The sequence below is a fragment of the Emiliania huxleyi genome (genome assembly GCF_000372725.1).
Source record: "Emiliania huxleyi CCMP1516 unplaced genomic scaffold EMIHUscaffold_48, whole genome shotgun sequence".
Lineage (NCBI taxonomy): Eukaryota > Haptophyta > Isochrysidales > Noelaerhabdaceae > Emiliania > Emiliania huxleyi.
Window position 1 is genome coordinate 419,299 of NW_005198391.1, and position 20,982 is coordinate 440,280.

Sequence of the window (20,982 nt, forward strand, 5' to 3'; positions counted from 1 at the left end):
CGCCGGGGAGGCGTTGTTGGAGGCTATAGGACGCAAGTGTCCGTCGCCCTTTTCAAACTCGGGGCCCACTCCGCTACGCTCCGACCCGAATTTGGAGGGCCTAAAAGTTTAAGGTGTTGCTGCGCAAAAGGGGTCGGACACAGGGCGCAGCTCATGCTAAGAGCTAGAAGAGGAGATAGAGAGAACAACCACCCTGTCCCGTTATTGCGTACACCAACACCACAAAAGCTCTCTCTCCTGCTCCTTCACTCATGGGGGTCACAACTACCGAGTCCCTAGAGTCTAGCTGCCACGTTCAAAACCAGGACGGCGGCAGTGATGGTGCTATCACGGGCATGATCCGTGGAAAGTGGAGAGGGTGGTATGGGATAGTAGAGCAGACGCTTTGTGGGTGGCGGGTATGGGCGGCGGCGTTGGGTGGCCCGGCCGAATCGTTAGCGGAGCTCCTCCCTCAAGCTCGATCACGCATGACGCACGTTGAGTGACAACGGCGGCGAGCTGCTCAATCAGGCCAGGGTGAGAGCTGTGAACTGTGAGTGAGGGTCGGCCTGCTCGCTCACGTTCTAATGTGCAAGCTGGGGGTCGCGTGACAAATGTGACGGCATAAATCCCACATCGCTGGAATTAACATCTGTGGGCATGCATGATCTGCCGCATGTCCACTGCCGTTTATCTTGAGCACTTGAGCACTGGATAGAGGGTCGATTCCGCATGGTACGGGACCCCTCGATCGTCTCGCCCTCCCTCACTGGTGTGTTCATTGGGGGGGGCGGGGTCATAACAAACACGGCACAGGATCGAGGTGCACGCTGCTGAGGCCGTTTGTCTTGTTTTCTGCATGTAAATGATATGGCTGCGTGCCTCGCGACATGGCGACGGGCCGATCATGTGTGTAGAGGCCGTAAACTAGAGCCGTAGGCCGTAAAGTGTGTTTGACCTGTGGGACGCATCACGCATGTACACAGTACAGGGTGGTTGATCATCATTGATGGCTCCTCCCTGTCCCTCTCCCAGCAGTTACAAGAAAGAAAACGGAGCGGCGTGATGCTGCGCTTCATTGATCAGATGTGTCATTCTCTTTCACATATGAGTCATGAGACATGACACAGATCTCAGTACTCAGACATGTCAGATCGTCGCGCGGCCCCTGCGCCCCAGCACCCACACGACGCACCCGGCCGCGGCCTTGCAGCTTGCACGCACTAAGGCCGGTACGATCGAAGTTAGGGCCGCCCACGAAGTAACGAGAGCTCCCCCCGCCCCTCCGACAGTCACTCTCCGTGAGTCCGACGCACCGAGAGTGTCCGAGACCGCACACCGCCCCCAAGCGCTTCGTCCGGCGGAGCTCTTCTTGTGGCGCTCCGCACGCACGCAATCGCCCCCCCCCCCTGTACCCACCCACGTGCGCGCAGCCCTCGGCTTCAAACCCTCCCGTCGGTCTCGCCGTATAGCACGCGGCGGCCATACGGGTGCCTGTTTTTGCGGAGGCGGCTCGCCGGCCGACGGACCGCGGTCGAGACCGAGCCGGGGCGACCCGTGGAGTGGGTGGGTGGCTCCACCTCCAGCACCGCGTGTTCGTTCGCTTGCGCTTCCACTGCCGACCCCCCTCCGCTTGCGCCGCAAGAGGCCTCGCCCTCGACAGGAGCGAGGGATGGCGGCGGCGAGCCGCCGCCCGTCGCCGTCGCAGCGCGCAGAGGCGGGAGCATCGCCTGGAAGCAGGGTCCCACGCGGCTGCCGGCCGACGTTCGCTCCTTTGGCGACTGAGTATCGCCACAGTTTCCCCTCCAGAGCCCGCGCTGCTCCTCGGCGCGGCACGACGGGCACAGCCACTGCCCAGCGGGGACGTCGGAGAGGGCGATGACCGGCTCGAGGCAGAAGAGGTGAAAGGCTTGCGGACAGTCCGCGCCTCCGGGGAAGGAGCCATCGCAGAGCAGGATCGGGTTTGAGGCCGAGTCTTCGCCGGAGCCGCAGTCGTAGCACACAATGTCAGGTACCGCTACCTCGGTATGCGCATACTGGGACTGCGGATAGTCGGGCTCAGGCGCGGCGGGTGGAGGCGGTGACGGCGGTCGCCGGGGAGCGTCCGCAAACGTGGTGCCCTCCACGACGCTGCCCTTCCGCCTGCCGGTGAGTATCGCCGCTGTCTCCGCTTCCAGCACCATACGCACAAAGCCTCTCTCCTGCCGCGTGACGCTGGAGCCACGCTCACGCTCCACATGCGCGCGGCACTGTCTCATCGTGAGCCGGTGCACCCGCGCGGCGGGCGAGCTTCCACCGCCTTCGTGGATGGCGCCGAGCGCGATCTCGCGCAGGTTCTGGGTACCGCCGCGGAGAGACATCCCGCTAATCTAGCTGCAACCCTTTCCCACCGCTCCGGGGCACGCTGTTCACGACGCCTGCATAGGCCAGATGGAGAGGCCAATATGCTCGAGCCGCCCGCCGATGCAAGCAATGAGCGTTTAGGCTAGACGGCACGCCGTCGTATTCACAAAACACACACACGAGACATTGGGCAACACATTATTGCCGTCGCTCGCTCGTGATGACACATGACAGTGAGTCCGACCTCTCCGCAGAATCCTCCTCTCCCACGACTTCGTCGAACTCGTCGTCCGACTCGCTTGATTGGGCGGGCGCGTGCTCGGGATTGGGCACTTGCGGGGTGGGCTCTGCCGCGGCACGTGCGTGCCCAGCCCAGCGGGAGAAGATCTTGCGGCACAGGGCCTCGGCGCGGAACTCGGCCATCCGCGCCGCACGCATCATTCCGATGGCGCAGTAGTTCGGATTCGAAAGGTCTCGCACGTCGCCAACAATGGCGATGAAGGGAAGGCGCGTCACGTTGAAGGCGCACACCTTGTCGGCGAATCGGACGCGCCGAAGTGAGGCTCCTTGGCCCGCGGTCGGCGGGGATGGTTGATTGTGGTTGGCAACCCGATTCAAAACTCACACACGGGCGGGCGTGAGACACACGGCGGGTCAGCCGGTGTTTTGCAGGAGGTTGTCGTACTCCCTCAGGCGTTCGGCCCACGGCAGAGCGTTGTGCCCGGTTCGCCCGCGCTCGGCTTGCTGCCGAGCGCTCGGGTGAGACAAGGCGAGGTCCTCTGGCTGGCTTTCGCCCCTCGACAGCAGTGAAGATCGTCACACTCCCGATGGAGGCCGCAGTCATCTGCTGCTCGCCGTGCCGGCCAGCGCCCCGTGACACACAGGCGGGCGCTGGGCAGTCGCCGACTTCCCAGTGGCGTCGCTCGCGCCGGGGCGTCGGGCGCCGCCCCGGCGGATGGAGTGTGGAGGGTGAGGCAGGGTTGGGCTGAGGCGAGGATGAGGCGAGGTTGGACGCGTCCGCCAGTCCAGGCCGCTCCTCAAAAGCGGCGTCCTTGTTCACAGCGCACAACAACAACTCTCTCACGTTACAAGGGACATACAAGGGACAATCTGCAACAGTGCAGTGTGGAGTTCAGGCCTGGGACCGAGCCCCTAGGCGACAAGACATGCGCAGAGGGAGGTGAAGCGCGGTGGGGGGCCGAAGTCGAAGACGAAGAATGAGGCTGAGAGTATCTCCGCAGAGCCCGAAGTCTCGCACGATCCCGGATCAAGGGTTGGCACGAGCGTAACCACCCCTGAAGTGGGGCAGTTAACACGATGGCCTGCTGAGCCGTGTGATGGCGATGGCCCGCCAAGTGGTCAGGAAGTGAGGGTTGGGGTGATCCGGTGGGACAGTGCTGCACCGCCCCAAAGGGGTTGGGTATGTTACGCGCGTTTCTTTTTCCTTGCTCGACGCACGACGCCGCCCTCCACGCCCTCCACCGCCCTCCACCGCCCTCCACCGCCCTCCACCGCCCTCCACAGCGATGGGCAAAAAGAACCGTGGCAACCGAGGCGGCTCGAGTGGCGACGCAGGCGCCTCGATGAAGCAGCAGCGGCTCGCCAACGAGGCCAGGCGAGCGGAGGCCAAGGCGGCCGAGCGGGCCGAGAAGAAGAAGGCGAACCCGCTCTCTCGCACTTCCAGCACGACGCGCGCGCACCTGACGCAGGCCGCCTTTGTCGCGCTGCCGCTCTCGGCGGCGACGCAGCGCGCGATCCACGAGGTTCTCGGCTACGAGACGATGACGCTGGTGCAGGAGCAGACGCTTCCCGTGGCGCTGACGGGCAAGGATGTGATTGCAAAGGCCAAGACGGGCACGGGCAAGACCATCGGCTTCCTGCTGCCCACCATCGAGCGGCTGGCTGGGGGCGGCGGCGGCCGCGGCCGCGGCGTGCGGGCGCTCGCCATCTCGCCGACGCGCGAGCTCGCCTACCAGATCCGTGAGGAGGCGGAGCAGCTCATCACGTTCCACAAGCCGGCCCTCGCGTCGTACTGCGTCGTCGGCGGCACGAACGTCAACGCGGACGCCAGCCGACTCTCGTCGAGCCCGCCCGCGCTGCTGGTCGGCACGCCCGGCCGGCTCAACGACCTGCTCGCCAACCACGGCCTCGCCGGCCTCGCCGCGGGGCTGGAGGTGCTCATCTTCGACGAGGCAGACCAGCTGCTCGAGATGGGGTTCCGGCCCGACGTGCTGCGCATCCTCGACGCGCTCCGGCCCTCCGCCGCCACGCGGCAGACCCTCCTCTTCTCCGCGACCCTGCCAAAGGACGTGCTCAAGGTGGCGCAGTTTGCGACGCGAGACGCGACGCTCGTCGACACGGTCGGCGAGGAGGCGGAGCAGACAAACGCGCACGTGGCGCAGAGCGTCACCGTCACGCCGCTCGCAAGCCAGGCGGCCGAGCTCCTGCTGCTGCTGCGCTCGCTCACCCTCGACCCGCCCTACAAGCTCGTCGTCTTCTTCGTCACCGCGCGGCTGACGCAACCTTTGCAGGACACGTCCAGGACACGTGCGACACGTCCGAGACATGCCCACAGGCGCGGCTGACGCAGCTCTACTCGGAGGCGTTCGCGCTCGCGGGGATGCCGGTGCTCGAGATGCACAGCCGCAAGTCGCAGGCGCAGCGCACGCGTGTCGCCGACCAGTTCCGCGACGGCGACAACCTGATCATGTTCTCGTCGGACGTCTCGGCGCGCGGGATGGGACGGGACCAGCGCTCGCCGGCGACAGGTCCGTGACCCACGGCACGTCCCGCAGGCGCGCGGGATGGACTACCCGGACGTCACCGCCGTGGTGCAGGTCGGGATGCCGTCCGAGAAGGTCGCAGCGCACCCGCCGCAGGTCGGCACGCGGGAGCCTGTTTCCGTGACCCGCCTCGGAGCTTGCCCTCAGGCGCAGTACATCCACCGCATCGGCCGCACCGGCCGCGCCGGCAAGGCGGGCGGCGGATACCTGCTGCTCGCGGAGGAGGAGGCGCCCTTCCTCCGCCTCGTTGCGGACCTGCCGATCAGCAGCCGGCGGGCGGCGACCGCCGCCGACGCGGCGGCGGCCGGGCAGGCGATTGGCGCGGCGCTCGCGCAGGTGCCCGCCGGCACAAAGCAGTCTTCGTACAGCGCGTGGCTCGGCTTCTACAACACCTTCAGCAAGCGGCTCGGCTGGTCCAAGGAGGAGCTGGTCCGTCGCGCCAACGTGTTCGCTTCGACGGTGCTGCAGCTCGACTCGCCGCCCGCCCTCGAGGCGAAGACGGTCGGGAAGATGGGACTGAAGGGCGTGCGCGGGCTCATCATCGGAGGCGGAGGGGGCGGCGGCGGCGGCGGCGGCGGCGGCGGCGGCGGCGGCGGTGGCGGAGGCCCGCGCAAGACGATCGACAAGCGAGGCGGCAAGGGGGGAGGAAAGGGCGGAGGAAAGGGCGGGTGGAAGAAGGGCGGCAAGGGTGGTGGAAAGGGCAAGGGGCGGAGGTGAGTCTTCCCCCCTGCGACTGAACTTCGCGCGCTCCTCCGCTGAGCTATCCTAAAAGCTGTCCCGCCCCCCCGCGACTGAACTTCGCACGCGGCACGCTCCTCCTCTCGTGTAAAAATCAAAAATATTCTTAGAGAGCCGTGTAGCTTCTTGCCCCCCTCCGACGGACTGGAGACAGAACCCACCCGTACACAGGAGAGATGGGACTGCCCCCCGCCCCCGCTTGCCCTGCCCCTGCGCAGGATAGCGTGCCCCAATCGGCGACACATAGCGGGGGACACTGCGCAAGGAGGGGGTGCGACGGCTTTCTTTGTCCTCTTCTCGGCGCCCATGGCCTTCTCGCTTCTGAGGTTTCGTACGATGACGTCCTTCTTGGCACTTCGGGCGTCGGTGTGTGTGTGTTCCCTCGGTAATGTGCTACGGGTATCGACGCTACCGGTCCACGAACATCTACTCTGCTGAGGTCGGCCGGTGGCACCTCGATGGTCGAGTGGCCTCCGGTTCGAAATCGGCGAGTTGACCCTTATATTTTTTCACACCTGAGCGGGCTCAATTTTGCTCTGATGCCTCCTACGTATTCGAACTCAAGTTCTCGGGCAGGCGCCCGGTGCGTTGGTCGTTTTTCGTCACGAGAGTAATCCTCTCGACTCTCGTGAAAAATAAATGAATAAAATTAAAAACGGACACCTCTCTACTGTGAGATGGGTAAAAAGGAACAGGTCCCCGCCCGTGCGATCTTTGTGCAGGGTTCTTTATGGGTGTGGTCGGCGACTAGCCGGGGTCGTCCGGAGAGCGTGTGTGTGTGTGTGTGTGTGTGTGTGTGTGTGTGTGTGTGTGTGTGTGTGTGTGTGTGTGTGTGTGTGTGTGTGTGTGTGTGTGTGTGTGTGTGTGTGTGTGTGTGTGTGTGTGTGTGTGTGTGTGTGTGTGTGTGTGTGTGTGTGTGTGTGTGCTCTGGCGAGAGTGGCGTCTGGGTCCTCTCGCTGAGCTGAAATATGTGAAAATAAAAGCGTGAAAGTCATATGGCGCACCAAGATCGTGCAGGGCCGGGACACATGTACAGTCCCTAAATCCCATCTCGTCTCCACAGTTTGACCGTTTTATTCATTTTATTTATTTATCGGTGATCATGAAAACAGCCGCGCGGGAGGCGCGCGGAGCACAATAGCGTTCAACTGGGCGCAAGCCGCCCTCAGGCATATAAATCTATTGACACGCCCCACGCAACACCAGAGTTTGGGTTATAAAACGCCTCGTGAATGGCCGCTCTTCTGGGCCTTTGGTTGGGCTTTTTGTTTGTTTTGTTTTGCGCTTTTTGAGTTTCTGAGAGAGATTTTTATTAACCAACAAGAGTTTGAGATCGCAAAAATTCGAGAGACTTCCGGCATATCCCTACGCGTTTTTGTCTAGGTTTTGTGTGAATGGCGCCCTCTTTTTGACGAAAGTGACCGGAGGTCAAAAGTCGTGTCACGATCCGCCACAAGCCTGATAGCCGCGCTCTTGTCAGTGTATGGGCGACGACTTTGACGACCTGCCGCCTCTGGATGGTGTCGGCAGCGGTGAAGACCTGTTTGCGAGCTCCGCGCCTCCATGCGGCCAGCTGCCGCAGATGTTCCCGGAAATCGACGTGCAAGCGCCAGCGGCAACGCTCGCGTTGCCTGGTCCGATGGTTGTCGCGTCGACACGCGACGGCATTGATGCTGTAGTTGCTCGTGTGCGCGCTTCTCTTCAGTCGGGCGAAAGTCCGACCATGAAAGACGCTTTGCAGCTCCTTCAACGTCGAGACGAGCTCGGCCATCTCATTCCGGCGCACCCGGAGGTCCGCCTGGAGGCTCCACCACCATCGCTTCAGTTCTTGATGCACGAGACGAGGAGCGAGCGAGGCACGCCACAAGTCACGACGTCGGGCCCTGGGTCGGGAACGCTTTATCCGTGCGAGTCATCGGCGATTCTGAAGACCACCGGGTCACCGCAGGACACGACATTGAGAGAGAAGCTCAGCATCTCCTTCTACAGGAGCGTGCAGACGAAGATTGGCCTCGAACTGCCCAAGCGGTCCCCGTCGTCAAAGACGGACTTCTCCGACATCAAGCCGAAAGTCTCACTTGTGACGATCGTCGCACACAAGGGCCAGGCACAGTCGAAGCGACCACGGCCAAACGCTAGCTCCGCACCAGGCGCATCTTCCTCTCGCAACCTCGACGTGGAGGGCGACGCCTCGATTGGCGGTCAGCTCACGGTGCGCGGCGATCTCAAGGTCGAAGGAGAGATTATTGGCCGGGTCACATCGCCAGACGCGGATGTAGCCGAGTGGTTCTGCCGCGTAAACGTCAACGAGCCGATCGGCGCGGGCGACGTGGTGATGCTGTGCGAGGGAGACAAGATCAGTCGCGGCCCTACGTTTGACAAGGAGTCGCCTCCACGCGATGTGGGCTACTTTGTGGTGAGCACCAGGCCGTGTCTAGAGGGCGGGAGACCGCACGACGCAGTTGACGCGGGTAAGGGCAACGTGGTTGCTCTTCTCGGGCAGGTCGACGTCAAGGTGTCTGGAGCGGCGCCCGAGGGTGCGCTGCTCGTGCCATCCGGCCTCGGCGACGGGCGCGCAGTCGCGCTGCCGACGGATGTGCTCGACGATAAGCGCCGGTCGCTCGCCTTCGGGCGGGTCATCGGAGCAAGAGCCTCGCCCGGGTGTGTGCGAGTGCTCGTGCCTGGGCCTAGCCTCGGGCCCGACCTGTCGCTGCTCGAGAGGGTGCGCAACTTGGAGGAGGCGAGGTGCGCGACCGATTCCTCCGCCCTCTTGGCAGAGACGCGAGCCGAGGCTCACACCACACCCTATGTCAGACTGGTCGACGGCCCCTCGGTGCTACGTCGGTGCCGGCTTATCAAGGCCGTGGTCCTCCTCGCCACCATCCTCGTCCCCGCGGTGGTGCTGAGCCGTGACATGGTCGTCATCCCCTTGATGGGAGCGCTCGGCTTCACCCGCCATGGCATCGCCAAGGGCTCTTGGGCAGCTGGCGTCCAGCGGATCCAATCCCTGCACCACGTCAAACTACCGTCGTGGTTCCGGCTGCTGCAGTCCATCGGCAGCAAAGGACACCTTTCCGGATTGCAACAGATGGAGGCAGCCTCGGCTGTCGCCGCTCTGCTGCTCGTACACATCCTCATGTGTTGGGCGGTGTTTTGCTGCTGCGCGGCCGCACGGGCACGAGCTCAGAGGCGCGGATGAGTGTCCACCAGGACCACAGCCCACATACATGCGCCCCGCAAACCCGGTGCATGGCTTGGCTACCGGGCGCGCTTCTTTGCAGAACGCCCCGGACGAGTTACCGGGACGAAGTGTGTAAAGCACCGTGTAAGTGTGTGTCTCTCTTTCTGTGCGCGGTGGCGGGGGGGCGGGCGGCGGAAGGGCGAAGGGCGATGCGATGTGTTCGCGGTGCGCGGGGCCGGGCGGCGGGGCGCGTGTGACGACACAAAGGCGCTAGGGTGTCGCTTCTCTCTCTCATTGATAAGGCCGACATGACAGTCCAACGAGCTCTGTCATGGAGCACAACTCGCATGTTGTGCGGGAAATCTCTCGGGAGCGGATGAAACAGAATGGCCAGCACTTCCCGGTCCCCGCAGCTGTGAGCTAAGCCGCGGCGCCGAACGATGCTTGCTTAAACACCTTTTGCGCCTCCTCGTCTGAACAGCCGGTGTAGAACTTGAAAAACTCCGCACGCGAGACCACGCCGTCCTTGACGAGCTGGTCGGCCTCGGCCATGTCTAAACGACCATCAGCGGAGGCCCGATGTGCCGTCCCCATCTTTGTCAAACTGTTTGAAAATGGCCATGATGTCCTTGATCTCCCGGTCGGTGCAGCGAGCCTTTCCCCTTTAGTGCGTCGAACTGCTGTGCGTGATCGACAAATGCGATAGATGCCTCTGCCGGCGAGCACCCCCGGAATAGAATGCGAAGAATTCCATCGGGTCGATCTTGCCGTCCTTGGTGTACTTGACGCCATCATCGACACCCATTGCCTTCGCAAGGTGCTCCATCTCTTTCTCATCAATCTGGCCATCCTTGTCGGCATCAAAATCGAGAAAGATTAGATTTTGAGGATGCCGCGGATCTCGTCGCCCGACCGCACTCCTTGAGCGGCTTCGGGAGAATACGGGGCATCCTCCGTTCTACGCACAGTTGCGAGCCTGCGGGCGTCCCTCACAGCTTACAGTCACAGTCGCGAGCTGACAAGGTCGGCCGACCGAACAGCGAAGCTGGGGCAAACGTCCACCGTCCTCGATGGGAGGACGAGCACAGAGCAGTTTACTCGATGGAAATCTTCAGAGCTCACACATAATCACAGAACTTGAAAAAACACTTCTACACTTCTCTCTCAGAACTTGTCAGTTGCACCAATCTTCGTGTGGGATCCGGAGAGGGGGTCCACTTTGCTGCCTTGAGGCTTGAGAGCGAAGGATAAGCTGTTGCCGTGCTAAACCTGACCCACTGCACATTAAAAAAGAAAAACTCGAAAGCTCCGCGCAACTCCTAGTCGGCGGCGGCAGCCCGGCGCCGGCCGGCGATCGCCCGGGCTTCTTGGTTGGTTGGCGAACATCAGGTCGCTCAGCGTCGCGACAGCTGGCGTCGCGATGTCAAAGCGGGCTCGCGAGCCGCGCACCACTCGTGCTGCTTCTGCTGCAAAGCGCACTGCCTCAGCGGTGGCTCCGGTGGCAGCCAAAACAGCCATCGCCGCTCTGGCGTTGAGCGCCCGTGCGCCGCAGCCGCTCTTTGCATTGGCCGACGAGGATTCGCTCGTGCCCGGCGTTGTCCTCCGGCGACCATCCGCCCGAAACAAGTCGCCGTACGTTGGCGATGTCCAGCTGTCGGACGGCCGGGTCGCGATTGCGCACATGCCGTCCATGGACATGGGTGGCAAATGTGTGCCAGGCGCGGCCGTCCTTCTCAAGACCCAGATCGACAAGGCGACAAAGTTGCCGATCGGGCCTGACGTGGTGGGTAAGTACGGCACGCCAAAGTGCGAGTTCATCCTCAAGCTGCTGCGCTGCACAGAGCCGGAGAACGCAAGCGCCGCGGGCGGCGGGTGCTGGGTAGGAGCGCACCCGAGCCTGGGAGAGAAGGCTGCGAACGCGCTCATCGCCGGCGGCTCCTTGGAGAGCGAGCTGGGCGAGATCGCGAAGATCGAGCGCGAGGTTCCCAACGTGGCGGGGACAGACATGCGCTGCGACTTTCTTCTCACGCACCGCGACCGCAGCAAGACCATTCTCGAGGTCAAGACTGTGGTCGACACAGACTACGACCCCGCCATCTCGCCGCCCGAGCGCTTCCCGAACCGCAAGTGTGTCTTCCTCGGCAAAGGGTCGCCCTACGCCCGCGCCGCCATCTTCCCGTGGGGAAATTCGAACCAAAAGGGGCCCGACGGCGAGAAGGTGGTCTCAGCGCGCGCCATCAAGCACGTGCGCGAGCTGACGGCCATCGCGAGGGGCGAGAAGCGCGAGGCTCCGCCGGAAGGGACGAAGGCCGAGTCGTCGCCGCCGCTCCGCGCGTGCGTCCTCTTCATCGTCGTCCGCAGCGACGCAACCTACTTTCGGCCAAACGAGGAGGCCTGCCCCTCGTTTGCGCGGTATCTGCGCGAGGCGCAGCAGGCGGGAGTGCGTGTCCTTGCGCGCCGCGTACGCTGGGGCGAGGAGGCCATCAAAGGCGAGGCGCTCGGTGCAGCGATAGACGACGGGCCGCTCAGAGTCGAGCTGTCGGAGGGCAGTGTCGATTGAAGAATAACTCGACCAGCTACTAGAGCCGTAAGCGTTAACAATAGAATATAGATGCGGCTAGTCCAGGAGAGATGCAGATAGCAGATGGGCGGGGGGGAGCCGCGCAGCCGGGACGACTCTCCAGGTCCAGCGCAGCACGTTCTCGTACATTTGCTCTGTTATAACCTATCGTGTGCCTCACAACCTTTTCTCCTCGACTCCTCCACGCAACCATACACGTACTACCCGCCACGAGGCTCTCCACACATCTCACAACTGAGGAACCCCCGGCTCGCCTCCGACTCGTGCCGAAAAGTGCAGCGCGTGCATGCCCAGACGGCTTCGAGCTCGCGATCGCTCTGCTCGTCGCGCCCGCGCTTCATCCGCGCAAAGTGCTGTGCGATCGTGAGGGAGCTGCCGCTCGCCCTGCCGCTTTCCACGTCCTGATGCGACGACCGCCGCTCGAACGGTCGCCCGCTTGAGGCGCCCCTCGCCTCCGTCGCCACCGCCGCCGTCGTCACCAGCGCCGCCGTCGTCGCCACCGCAGCCGTCGCCGCCTTCGTCGGTAGTGCCGTTGACGCCGCTGTCGTCGTTGCTGCTGCCACCAGCGCCTCCGGGACTGCCGCCGGCGCTGCCGCCGGCGCTGCCGCCGGCGCTGCCGCCGCCGCCGTCGCCGCCGCACCACGGCCGCCTTCCTGCAGCATGCTGGCGATGGAGCGCGCGGCGATGGGCGCGAAGTCACCGCACGAGAGGCCGAGCCGCGTGAGGGTGGGGAGGGGCGCGGTCTGGCACCCCTGTGGCAGCAGCAGGCGGAGAGCGGCGTCCACCACCTGCTCCGGGCCCCTGCGGCCCTGCGGCGGGAAGGGGCACTGGCGAGACGCGACGCGCGTCAGCTCGCCGACGCGGCCTGCGGTCCAGTTTCGGAGGTGGCCCGCGTCGAGTGAGCCGCGCCAGTGCAGCTTCAGCGTGCGCGGCGTCCGGCGGTGCCGCGCCGAGTCCTCCGCCACGCGCTCGAGCAGCTCCTCCGCGAGGAGGCGGAGCCACCGGCCCACCTCGGCGTGCTCGCTCGTCGGCCGGAAGGACTTGAGCGCGTTCAGGCTCTTTGGCGCCGAGCAGGCGCGCACCGCCTCGTCCAGCTCGCCCGCGCCAACCTCGTACAGCCACCTGCCGCTCTCCCGCCCAAAGAGGCGGCACAGCTCTTCCTCTCCCACGGCCGCGAGCCCCGCGATACTGCCCACGCAAGGCAGTGCGGCGGCGACCTCCTCGCCGAGCTTGCCACCGAGGCCACGGGCGCTGCGCAGCGGCGCCTCTCCGAGCAGGAGGTGCACCGCCGCGCGCGGCACAACCGTCTGCTGGTTGGGCTTCCGGCGTGCCGACGCGAGCTTGGCCACCAGCTTGGTGTGCGCGATGCCCGCGGAGAGGCGGTAGCCCGCCCGCTGCCACACCGCATCTCGCAGCCGTGAACACACAGCGGCGGCGCCGACGAGGAGCTGGTCCCATGGATCGACCGCGTCACAGCGCCACTCGCCCTCCGCCGCGTCGCCTGCCGCCCCCGTCGAATCTGGCGGCCTGCTCTCCAGCTCCTCTGCTGCCAGAGCCGTCACATCCACGTACACCTCGTCAATCGAGGCGCGCTCCAGGGTCGCGGCGGCACAGCCGGCGGCGCTGGCGTCCGCTTCGAGCTGCTGCTCGAGAGCATCCACGATCTTTCGCGACTCTTCCCGGTAGCGATCGAGCGACACCTTGGTCGTTGCTCGGTCAGGCGAGGCGGCGTCTCCGCTCTCGCCGCCGCCGATGGTTGCGACGTGCGGAATGTGCAGGCCGGGGCACAGGGCCAGCGCCTCGGCCACCTTCATCCCACGCTTGACACCGAACGGGCGCGCAGAGTAGGACACGGCGAGGAGGCCGCCCCACTGCTGCACCGCACAGGGCGCACCCTCCGGAAGCTTGAGCCGCCGGGCCTCAACCTGCGCGTAGAAGCAATCCGCGTCGAGGTGTAGGATGGCACGACGGCACGAGTCCGAGGAGCGAGGCTGAGCTCCTCCCGACATTGCATGAGTGGAGTGCGCGCACCCTGTCTCAGAACAACGCCGGGGTCTGCCGCCGCTTTTTTTCTTCTGTCTCCTCCCCAACAGAGGGGGACGTCCTCAAACCCAAAAAGAAAGAACGCGCGAATATGTAACCGATCCCTTCGACTAGTCCAATGCCGGCATGCTCCAAGGAGTCTTTCGACGCGGTCTCCGACCTGGTTCAGAGCTGGCAGCTAGAGTACAGCCACCACATCCAGCAGCTTGGCGTGTGTGAGTTTAGCGTGTGCTTCTCCCGCCCAACAATGGCCCGCCCCGTCCCGGCGACGGCGGCTGCACTGGTGGTGAGTGTGTCACTGGGGGAAGGAGCAGACGCGCCGACGCTGGTCTACCGGAGCGAGTGCGAGATCACCTGGCGGGCGGCTACAGAGCGCCCCGCGCGCCTCCTGGATAGCCTCTTCTCGCGCAAGGCGGCACTGCGCACGGTTCTGCATGGCAGAGCAGGGTGGGCAAGTCAGTGATTGACACGCCAAATTCTTCACAGCATGTCAAACCTGTTCTCACCGTGCAGTTTGCGTGAGCTACACGGAGAATCAGACAACAGCACCTTCGGAGTCTGAGCATTGACTCGTCGGCACTGTGTGAGCTGCGGGGTGAATGCGGGGCCTGCGGGGCCCGCGCGCCGCCCTGCGGGCTGCGGCTCAGCCTCGGCGGCGCCGGCTGGTGGTCGCGGTGCTGATGCCGGGCCGATTCGGTCCTCTGCACGTGGTCTGAGTGGAGGTTTCAGACGCAAAATATACAACCAAATAAGCTACGGGCCTCTGCCGCAGAGACCGCGTCTCCTCTCTCCCTGGTGTCACGCGCCTCTCTGCACGACAAGCTCCAGCAAGCGCGCAAACCGCATGCACATGTATGAACTGACCCCACCCCAGACCGCCCACAGCTGTGTTCCCGTCCACAGTCCTGATCGACAGCCAACACCGATCACTGTCAGGCCACGTTCCCGGCACAGCGCGCGCAGCACAACGAGTTGTGGGCGCTCCGCAGCAATAAGAGTTGCGCGCCCGATTCTCCGATGCACCCCCAGCAGCACTTACACCTTTTGCTCGGCGGCATTACTATCGTCGACGTCGTCGTTGTCGTCGGCAGCAGCTGCCTCCTCGTCTCCAGCCTCCACAGAGGTGCGATGGGACAGGTCCGTCTTCTCCTCCACGCCCTGCTCCTCCTCGTCCGCCTCTGCTGTGATGGCTTGTCCGGCGCCGAGCTCCTTGGCCGAGTCGCTCGGCCGCCCCCGCGGCACGAGGAAGGGGACGAGAAGGATGGGCAGGAGGCGCAGGGCGGAGCGCAGCGTAATATAGGAGGTGAGACCCTCAAACTCGGGCGCGTGAAGCTTCGGGTAGAAGATCTCGAGGATGGCCGTGCCCAAGTACAGGCCGGCGTTGCTGCCAAAGTTGGACAGACCCATCTGGAGGGCAAACATCGAGCCCTCGACCTTTGGCGGGCAGAGCTTGGCGCAGAAGATGAAGAAGGCCATGTCGCCGAGCCGGTCGACGATGGTTGTGAAGACGGTGTCGCCGAAGAGGATCAGCGCCCAGTCTGGAAGCCAGCTCGCCCAGAGGCGGGTGACAAAGATGAGGTCGACGATGCCCGTGAGCGCGAGGAAGAGCTGCGCCGACGCCAGCATCGTGCGGAAGCGCCAGCGGACAAAGTACGAGGAGTAGAGCGTAGTGCCCGCCACGATGGAGAGCATGCTCGCGACCCCGAGCCAGCTGTAGACGCTCGGCTGCAGGCAGGGGTACTCGCGCGCTTTCGACCAGCCGCACACCAGCTCCGTCGTGCTCAGTGGGTCGACGTAGCACGTAGTGTTTTCGGCCGCGCGGAAGTCCGCCTGCTCCCAGTCGACCGGGAGTATATCCGTCGTGTTGGAGGGGCAGAACTCCGCCTCGCACTCGTCCTCGGTCCAGCACCGCGTGTCGCCCTTCGACGGGTCGTGGGACCACGCAAAGAGGATCTCCGTCGACGGCACGATGGCGCCCCGCAGAAACGCAAAGAGGATGGCCTTGGCCATGACCGCGTCCACCCGGCGCAGCACGGCATAGAGCAGCACGCAAAGGGTGCAGTTGCCAGCCACGGTGATGGCGGCGACTGCCGTCGGGTTGGAGCCTCCGATCGCCAGCTGAATCGTGCCGAGGGCGACCGAATAGACGCCGACGATGAGGGCAGCGAGGAGGACGAGGCTGCCGGTGCGGTCCGCGCACAGCTCGCTCATCACGCAGCGGAACCACGGGCGTGCCGAGCCCTCCCTGCGCTCGAGCCAGCCGAGGGCGGCGGGGACGAGGACGGCGCAGGCGCAGCCGGCCGAGAGGCCAAAGGGAAGGCGCGGCGAGGCGTACTCGACCATGTAGCCCCCGCAGGCGACGGCGACGGCACCGAAGAGGCCGAACGCGCCCCAGGAGAGGCTCTGCAGCTGCGCCGCGCGCTCCGGCACCTCCCGGCACTTGACGGCGATGGTGGCGTCGACGACAACATCGCCCATCGCAACGTTCAGGTTACATAGGAGCAGCAGGAGCGCCAGGCCCGCGGCGGGCAGCATCGAGGCCGGAAGCACGGTGAGCATGAGTGCGCCGGTGAAGCCGAGCAGGCCGCCGAGGATGAGGTACGGCGAGCGGTGGAGGCCGCGGACGGCGAGCGTGTCGGAGAGGATGCCAAACAGCGCCTTGAGCTGCCAGGGGATGGCCGAGAAGCCCTGCAGCCGGCCCCACTCCGCCGTCTCTATTTTGAGCGCCGAGAAGGCGTAGAACTTGATCGAGAGCAGGAGCAGGTTCATGCCGGCGCCCTGGTTGAGGCCGTACTGCGCGACCACGGACGCGCTGTAGCGCCAGCCGTAGGCGTCGTTGAGGCTGCGCATAAAGGGCCGCAGCCCGAACCCACTCAGGATGAAGAGGAGGAGCCGGGCGAGGCAGCCGGGAGCCTCTTGCTCGCCGCCCGGGCCCTCGCCCCCAAAGGAGACTGACCTCGAGGCCGCACGCCTCCCACGCCCGAGCTGGGTCGAGATGCGACCCGATGTGTGGCGTATGGCCGAGGCGCATCGGCCCAGCGCCGGCCGGACGCGCGGACAGGTGATGGGTCGCATGGTTGTGGCACTCCTTACGACCTTGGCGTTCGGATGGCGGTGAATTATGGGCGCCAATGATCCCCTGAATGCATGCGTCGGGCAGAAAGGTGGATGCAACGCGCGACCCCTGCAGTGCAGACGCGTCCTGCGCTGCGTTTGCGGGCGTCCTGCACTAAGGAAGACAAAGAGAAACCGCTGGCTGCCTTTGCTATGCGATTCTTTCTTTCTTTCTCAAATTCTTTCTTCCTGTCTGACTCTGTCTGTCTGGGTGTGGTTGTTGCTTTGACCGTTTGCTTAGTTAGTTAGGTTGCCGGCCGGACGGAGAATCAAGTCGAGAATCAATCAATCTGCACTCGGCTGCAGCACACTCACCCGCCGCCCCCAAGGCCAAGCGCACTCACACTCATGTGCAACAACAACAACAAATCTCTCTCTCTCTCATGTGTTTGTTGTGTTCACGTTCATAGCGCACTCACTCACCTGAGGGAGGGTGTAGAGGATGTAGAGTGTAGAGCGCTGTAGAGCTGTAGAGATGTAGAGCGCTCTGGAGCGCTGTAGAGCTGTAGAGAGAGCTCTACATCCGGGACGATGTGAGTCCGATGTAGAGCGATGTAGAGCGCGATTTTGCTGTAGAGTTTGTTGTAGAGGCTCTATACAGCCAACCCGCCTGGAAGGCAGTGACTCAAAAAGGTCGAGTCGCACTAATGGGGTGTCTCCGAGCTTGCTGGAGCTCTGATGGACGGCCCTGACTATCCCTGACACACAGTGAGTCACTCTGACGGCACACAACACCCTATAACTGCGTCATGACCAGCCTGCCATGCGTCGCCGGTGCCGCATTCGTCGCAGTGCTTCTTTAGCAGGCGGTGGACTGTCGGCTGCGAGGACGGTCGCATTTGCGCGAGGCGAGGCGAGCATTCAGACGCGTTGCATGCGCCATGACTCGCGCCAGCGCGTGCGGGAGCTCCTGGCTGAGCGTTGATTCCAGGCGAGTTGCGCTGGCCACTATTGCTACGCCGAGCCGAGCTGACGCGCCGAGGCGCCGGCCAGTCGCAGCCGTGAGGCATGCCACAGCAGCAGAGGCACCTCCCACCCATTGGGCGGGCAGACAGAAGGCCAGGGCAGCACTGGCAAGTGCAACGCGCCTCATGTCGGAGAGCGACCGTGCCTCGTTCGCCGCTTATGATGTAGAGTTTGTTGTAGTATGATAGTAGTGTGACAGTTTGGTCGGAGGGCGCCCGGGTCGCCCCGGAGCGGCCCCGCGCGGGGAGGTGGGTGGAGCTGGAGGGCGGGCACCACGCCATCGGGCAGGCCACGCGGGGACGCAGCCGGGGCCAGCGCGCGGCGCTAGATAGAGGGCCGGGCGCAAACTTGTGTGTGGCACCTGCACCGGCACCGGCACCTGGGTGCCGCGAGTTTTGGTGGTTCGAAAAGCGGAGCGCGCAGTCCGTAGAGATTTCACGTTGTTGAGCGCCTCTACATCGCTCTACAACGCAGGCAGTTCGTCCCGCGGCGGATGTAGAGCTCTACAGCGCTACAGCGCAGAGATTGTACGTTGTAGAGCGCCTCTACATCGCTCTACAACGCACCCGCATCGTCACGCGGCGGATATAGAGCTCTACAGCTCTACAGCGCTCCAGAGCGCTCTACATCTCTACAGCTATACAGCGCTCTACATACACTCTACATCCTCTACACCCTCCCTCAGTCTACGTGAAATCTCTACAACCCCGTCAGCAGTCCTCCGGGGACAAACTCTACATCCTCTACACCCTCCCTCAGGCAGCCACTCACTCTCCGTCAAGCACATCTACACACTCAACACGCACGCCTGCGTGGATCGCGCACACACCAATCCTCGCTACCCAATGCGGCCACAGGATATCCACCTCGAGAACCTCGAGAACACATTCACGGCTCACGCGCGCAAGGCCTCCCGCCGACGACCCGACCGTCGAGTTAGTTCAATTGGCTACGCCGACGGGACCGGCCAGCCGGCCCCAGCTAGCCACCTTCGCTGATGAGGGCTGACTGACAAGCTGCCGGGCCCAAATAGTCCCCGCGAACCCCCACCCACTATATAGCGCCACGCCCTCGTGAGCTGTCCTGTGAGCTGTGTGCTGTGCGTCCAGCAGTCCGGACCCAGTGCTACAGCCGGTGATAGCGTGCCTCGTGTCGGCTCCCGAGCCAAGCGTGTGCAGCGTATGTGTGCGTGTGGGCCCGTCCTCGCACCTCGGTGCTACGAGGTGTGTAAAGACTGACTGACTGACTGACTGTAAAGAGACTCTGACGTCAGAGAGAGAGAGAGAGAGAGAGAGAGAGAGAGAGAGAGAGAGAGAGAGAGAGAGAGAGAGAGTGAGTGAGAGAGAGAGAGAGAGAGACTTCTTCTCTTGGTTTTCAAAATTCTCTCTCACAACACATCCGTATTACATTGTGAAGCGCGTGAACAGGGCAGGGCTCCAGGCCGCAAAATGATGGTGTGAGGGGAAGATGTTTGCTTGTGGTTTTCCTTCCTAAAAATCTCTCGCGGGTTGTTTGCATTGTGTTGTCGGTATTGCTAATCTCTACACGTAAGAAGAAGAGAAGCAAGAAGAGAAGCACAAAGGAGATCAATCACCGGGCATGTACCCTTTTCCCTCCTCTCCCTCTCCTGTCTAGGAATTCCCTATTGTGATGTTAGAGGTGGGTTAAGAGGGAGATTCGCGCGAGCAGCGGGACCGCCGCCCGCCGGGACGGCGGGCGGGTGATTGCGAGAATTACTGTTAGATACACTTTTCTCACATGTATAGACTCGTATCTCAGAGTGTGCGCCCTCCCTTGCACATATGGTCTAGCCGTCGTGCGTCGACTTCCGTCGCTCCCATCCCCAAGTAAACAAACTCCCCCCTAATGCATATGTAGGGCTCTCTCTCCCTCCCTCCAGCAGTGCCCAGACCCCCCACAGTGGTCTCTGGTCAGTGCGCACAGAAGCGCGCGTGGTCCGTGGACGACCCGCGAACGGCCATTCCATTCTGGTGAGCAAAGGCACGGCGCTGCCCGGGCATGGCGCGCGGGAACCCACCCATCCCCCTTTGACCAACAAGCGACATCGCACTCACTCCCTCTCGCAGCAGCCTAGCGTGGCCTGAAAGACAGCAAGCAAACGATGGCTCAGCCTCCGCCGGGCTGGGCCGGGGCGGCCCGCCCTCACGTCATGCACGGTGTTCCCGGTGTTATGGCCGCTCCGGCTGGCTTCCCTGTCCCCCTCGCGGCGCCGGGGATGCATGCTGCCGTGGCGGCGCAGATGGCGAGTTCGTTCGCGGCCAACCCGTTCATGAGCCAACCGGTGATGGCTGCTGGGATGGCGCACCAGCCGGTACAGATGGTCGTCCCAGCCTACCCGCAGCAGCAGCAGCATCACCCCCACCAGCAGCAGCATCAGGTGTCGATGGCGATGCCCGCCCAGGTTCCGCCGCACTGGCAGCAGCAGCAGCACCCGCACGCCCAGGCCGTGGCGCATCCTCAGGCCATATCGATGCCAATGCCGATGGCGATGCCACAGGCTCAGCCACTGCCGCCGCAGGCCATGCTGCAGTTTGGGCGAGCGATGCACCCTCAAGGCGTCGCCCAGCCTGTGCAGCCGGTGCAGCCGCCGCAGCCGCAGCTGCAGCCGGTGCCCCGCCCCGCCGCCCCGCCGCCGGCGCTGCAGCCGGTGGCGCCGGAGCCGTCCGCGCCGGATACCCTCCCGGACGTGAGCTTGTCCATCGTCCCTCCGGATCAGCTCGCCGAGACCTCGGCGAGGCGCAAGCCGCGGCAGTGCGGCTCGTACGGCTGCACGCTGCCCGACCAGCATTCCGGGCTCTGCCAGATCCCGCTCGAGGCGGGCCCGCGCGTGCGCCGGCCGGCGAAGCGGCTGAGCGACGACGAGGCGAGCTGCTCCTCGCCGCGGGGCGGAGGCGCGCAGCGCGCCGACGCGGCGGCTGGTGCAGGCGGTGCGCCAGAGACGGACGCGGCGGCGGGGCGGCGGCGGTGCGCGATGAGCGACCAGGAGTTGCTCTCCCTGCCCGACGCGAAGGGGTACTCTGAGGAGGTGCTGCAGAGCACCATCGCCCTCTTCCGGCAGTGGTGCCCCGAGCAGGCAGCGATTCGCCCCTCGCTCCGGGGAGAGAAGGGGGGAGGAAGGGAGGGGAAGAGGGGAAAGGGGGATGGAGGGAGGAGGGGGGAGGGGAGGGGGAGGGAGGGGGAAGGGAAGGAAGGGGGAAGGGGTAGGTAGCGGGAAGGCAGGGGGAAGGGAAGGG

The 20,982-nt window shown here is 64.2% G+C and overlaps 7 protein-coding genes across 7 annotated transcripts in view; 3 read left to right on the top strand and 4 right to left on the bottom strand.

Moving 5' to 3' along the window:
- Positions 1-1,421: 1,421 nt before the first annotated feature.
- On the bottom strand, positions 1,422-2,339 carry EMIHUDRAFT_211552 (hypothetical protein; the record flags this gene model as incomplete). The annotated part of the gene is made up of 1 exon (XM_005767749.1): positions 1,422-2,339. One exon carries the CDS (start codon positions 2,337-2,339, stop codon positions 1,422-1,424), a length of 918 nt encoding a protein of 305 aa, XP_005767806.1.
- A 104-nt stretch (positions 2,340-2,443) lies between these two features.
- EMIHUDRAFT_436815 (hypothetical protein) lies at positions 2,444-3,369 on the bottom strand. Its single transcript, XM_005767750.1, has one exon. It carries the CDS (start codon positions 3,164-3,166, stop codon positions 2,486-2,488), a length of 681 nt encoding a protein of 226 aa, XP_005767807.1. The 5' UTR covers positions 3,167-3,369; the 3' UTR covers positions 2,444-2,485.
- Positions 3,370-4,103: 734 nt separating this feature from the next.
- On the top strand, positions 4,104-5,822 carry EMIHUDRAFT_66364 (putative DEAD/DEAH box helicase; the record flags this gene model as incomplete). Its single annotated transcript, XM_005767751.1, has 4 exons — positions 4,104-4,823; positions 4,886-5,044; positions 5,118-5,180; positions 5,253-5,822. The coding sequence occupies 4 exons, from the start codon at positions 4,104-4,106 to the stop codon at positions 5,820-5,822; spliced, it is 1,512 nt and encodes a 503-aa protein (XP_005767808.1).
- Positions 5,823-10,398: 4,576 nt separating this feature from the next.
- On the top strand, positions 10,399-11,761 carry EMIHUDRAFT_436816 (hypothetical protein). The gene has a single exon (XM_005767752.1). It carries the CDS (start codon positions 10,445-10,447, stop codon positions 11,582-11,584), a length of 1,140 nt encoding a protein of 379 aa, XP_005767809.1. The 5' UTR covers positions 10,399-10,444; the 3' UTR covers positions 11,585-11,761.
- A 72-nt stretch (positions 11,762-11,833) lies between these two features.
- On the bottom strand, positions 11,834-13,614 carry EMIHUDRAFT_211558 (hypothetical protein; the record flags this gene model as incomplete). Its single annotated transcript, XM_005767753.1, has 2 exons — positions 11,834-11,859; positions 12,249-13,614. The coding sequence occupies 2 exons, from the start codon at positions 13,612-13,614 to the stop codon at positions 11,834-11,836; spliced, it is 1,392 nt and encodes a 463-aa protein (XP_005767810.1).
- A 747-nt stretch (positions 13,615-14,361) lies between these two features.
- On the bottom strand, positions 14,362-16,731 carry EMIHUDRAFT_416249 (hypothetical protein). Its single transcript, XM_005767754.1, has 2 exons — positions 15,863-16,731; positions 14,362-15,526 (listed from the first exon to the last, which is right to left on the bottom strand). Exons 1-2 carry the CDS (start codon positions 16,721-16,723, stop codon positions 14,684-14,686), a joined length of 1,704 nt encoding a protein of 567 aa, XP_005767811.1. The 5' UTR covers positions 16,724-16,731; the 3' UTR covers positions 14,362-14,683.
- A 3,188-nt stretch (positions 16,732-19,919) lies between these two features.
- EMIHUDRAFT_464491 (hypothetical protein) overlaps positions 19,920-20,982 on the top strand; it is a gene marked incomplete at both ends in the record, with an annotated part of 2,069 nt that continues 1,006 nt past the window's right edge. Inside the window, one exon of the mRNA XM_005767755.1 lies at positions 19,920-20,774. Coding sequence (XP_005767812.1) covers positions 19,920-20,774 — 855 coding nt within the window. The remainder of the gene's footprint in view (positions 20,775-20,982) is intronic.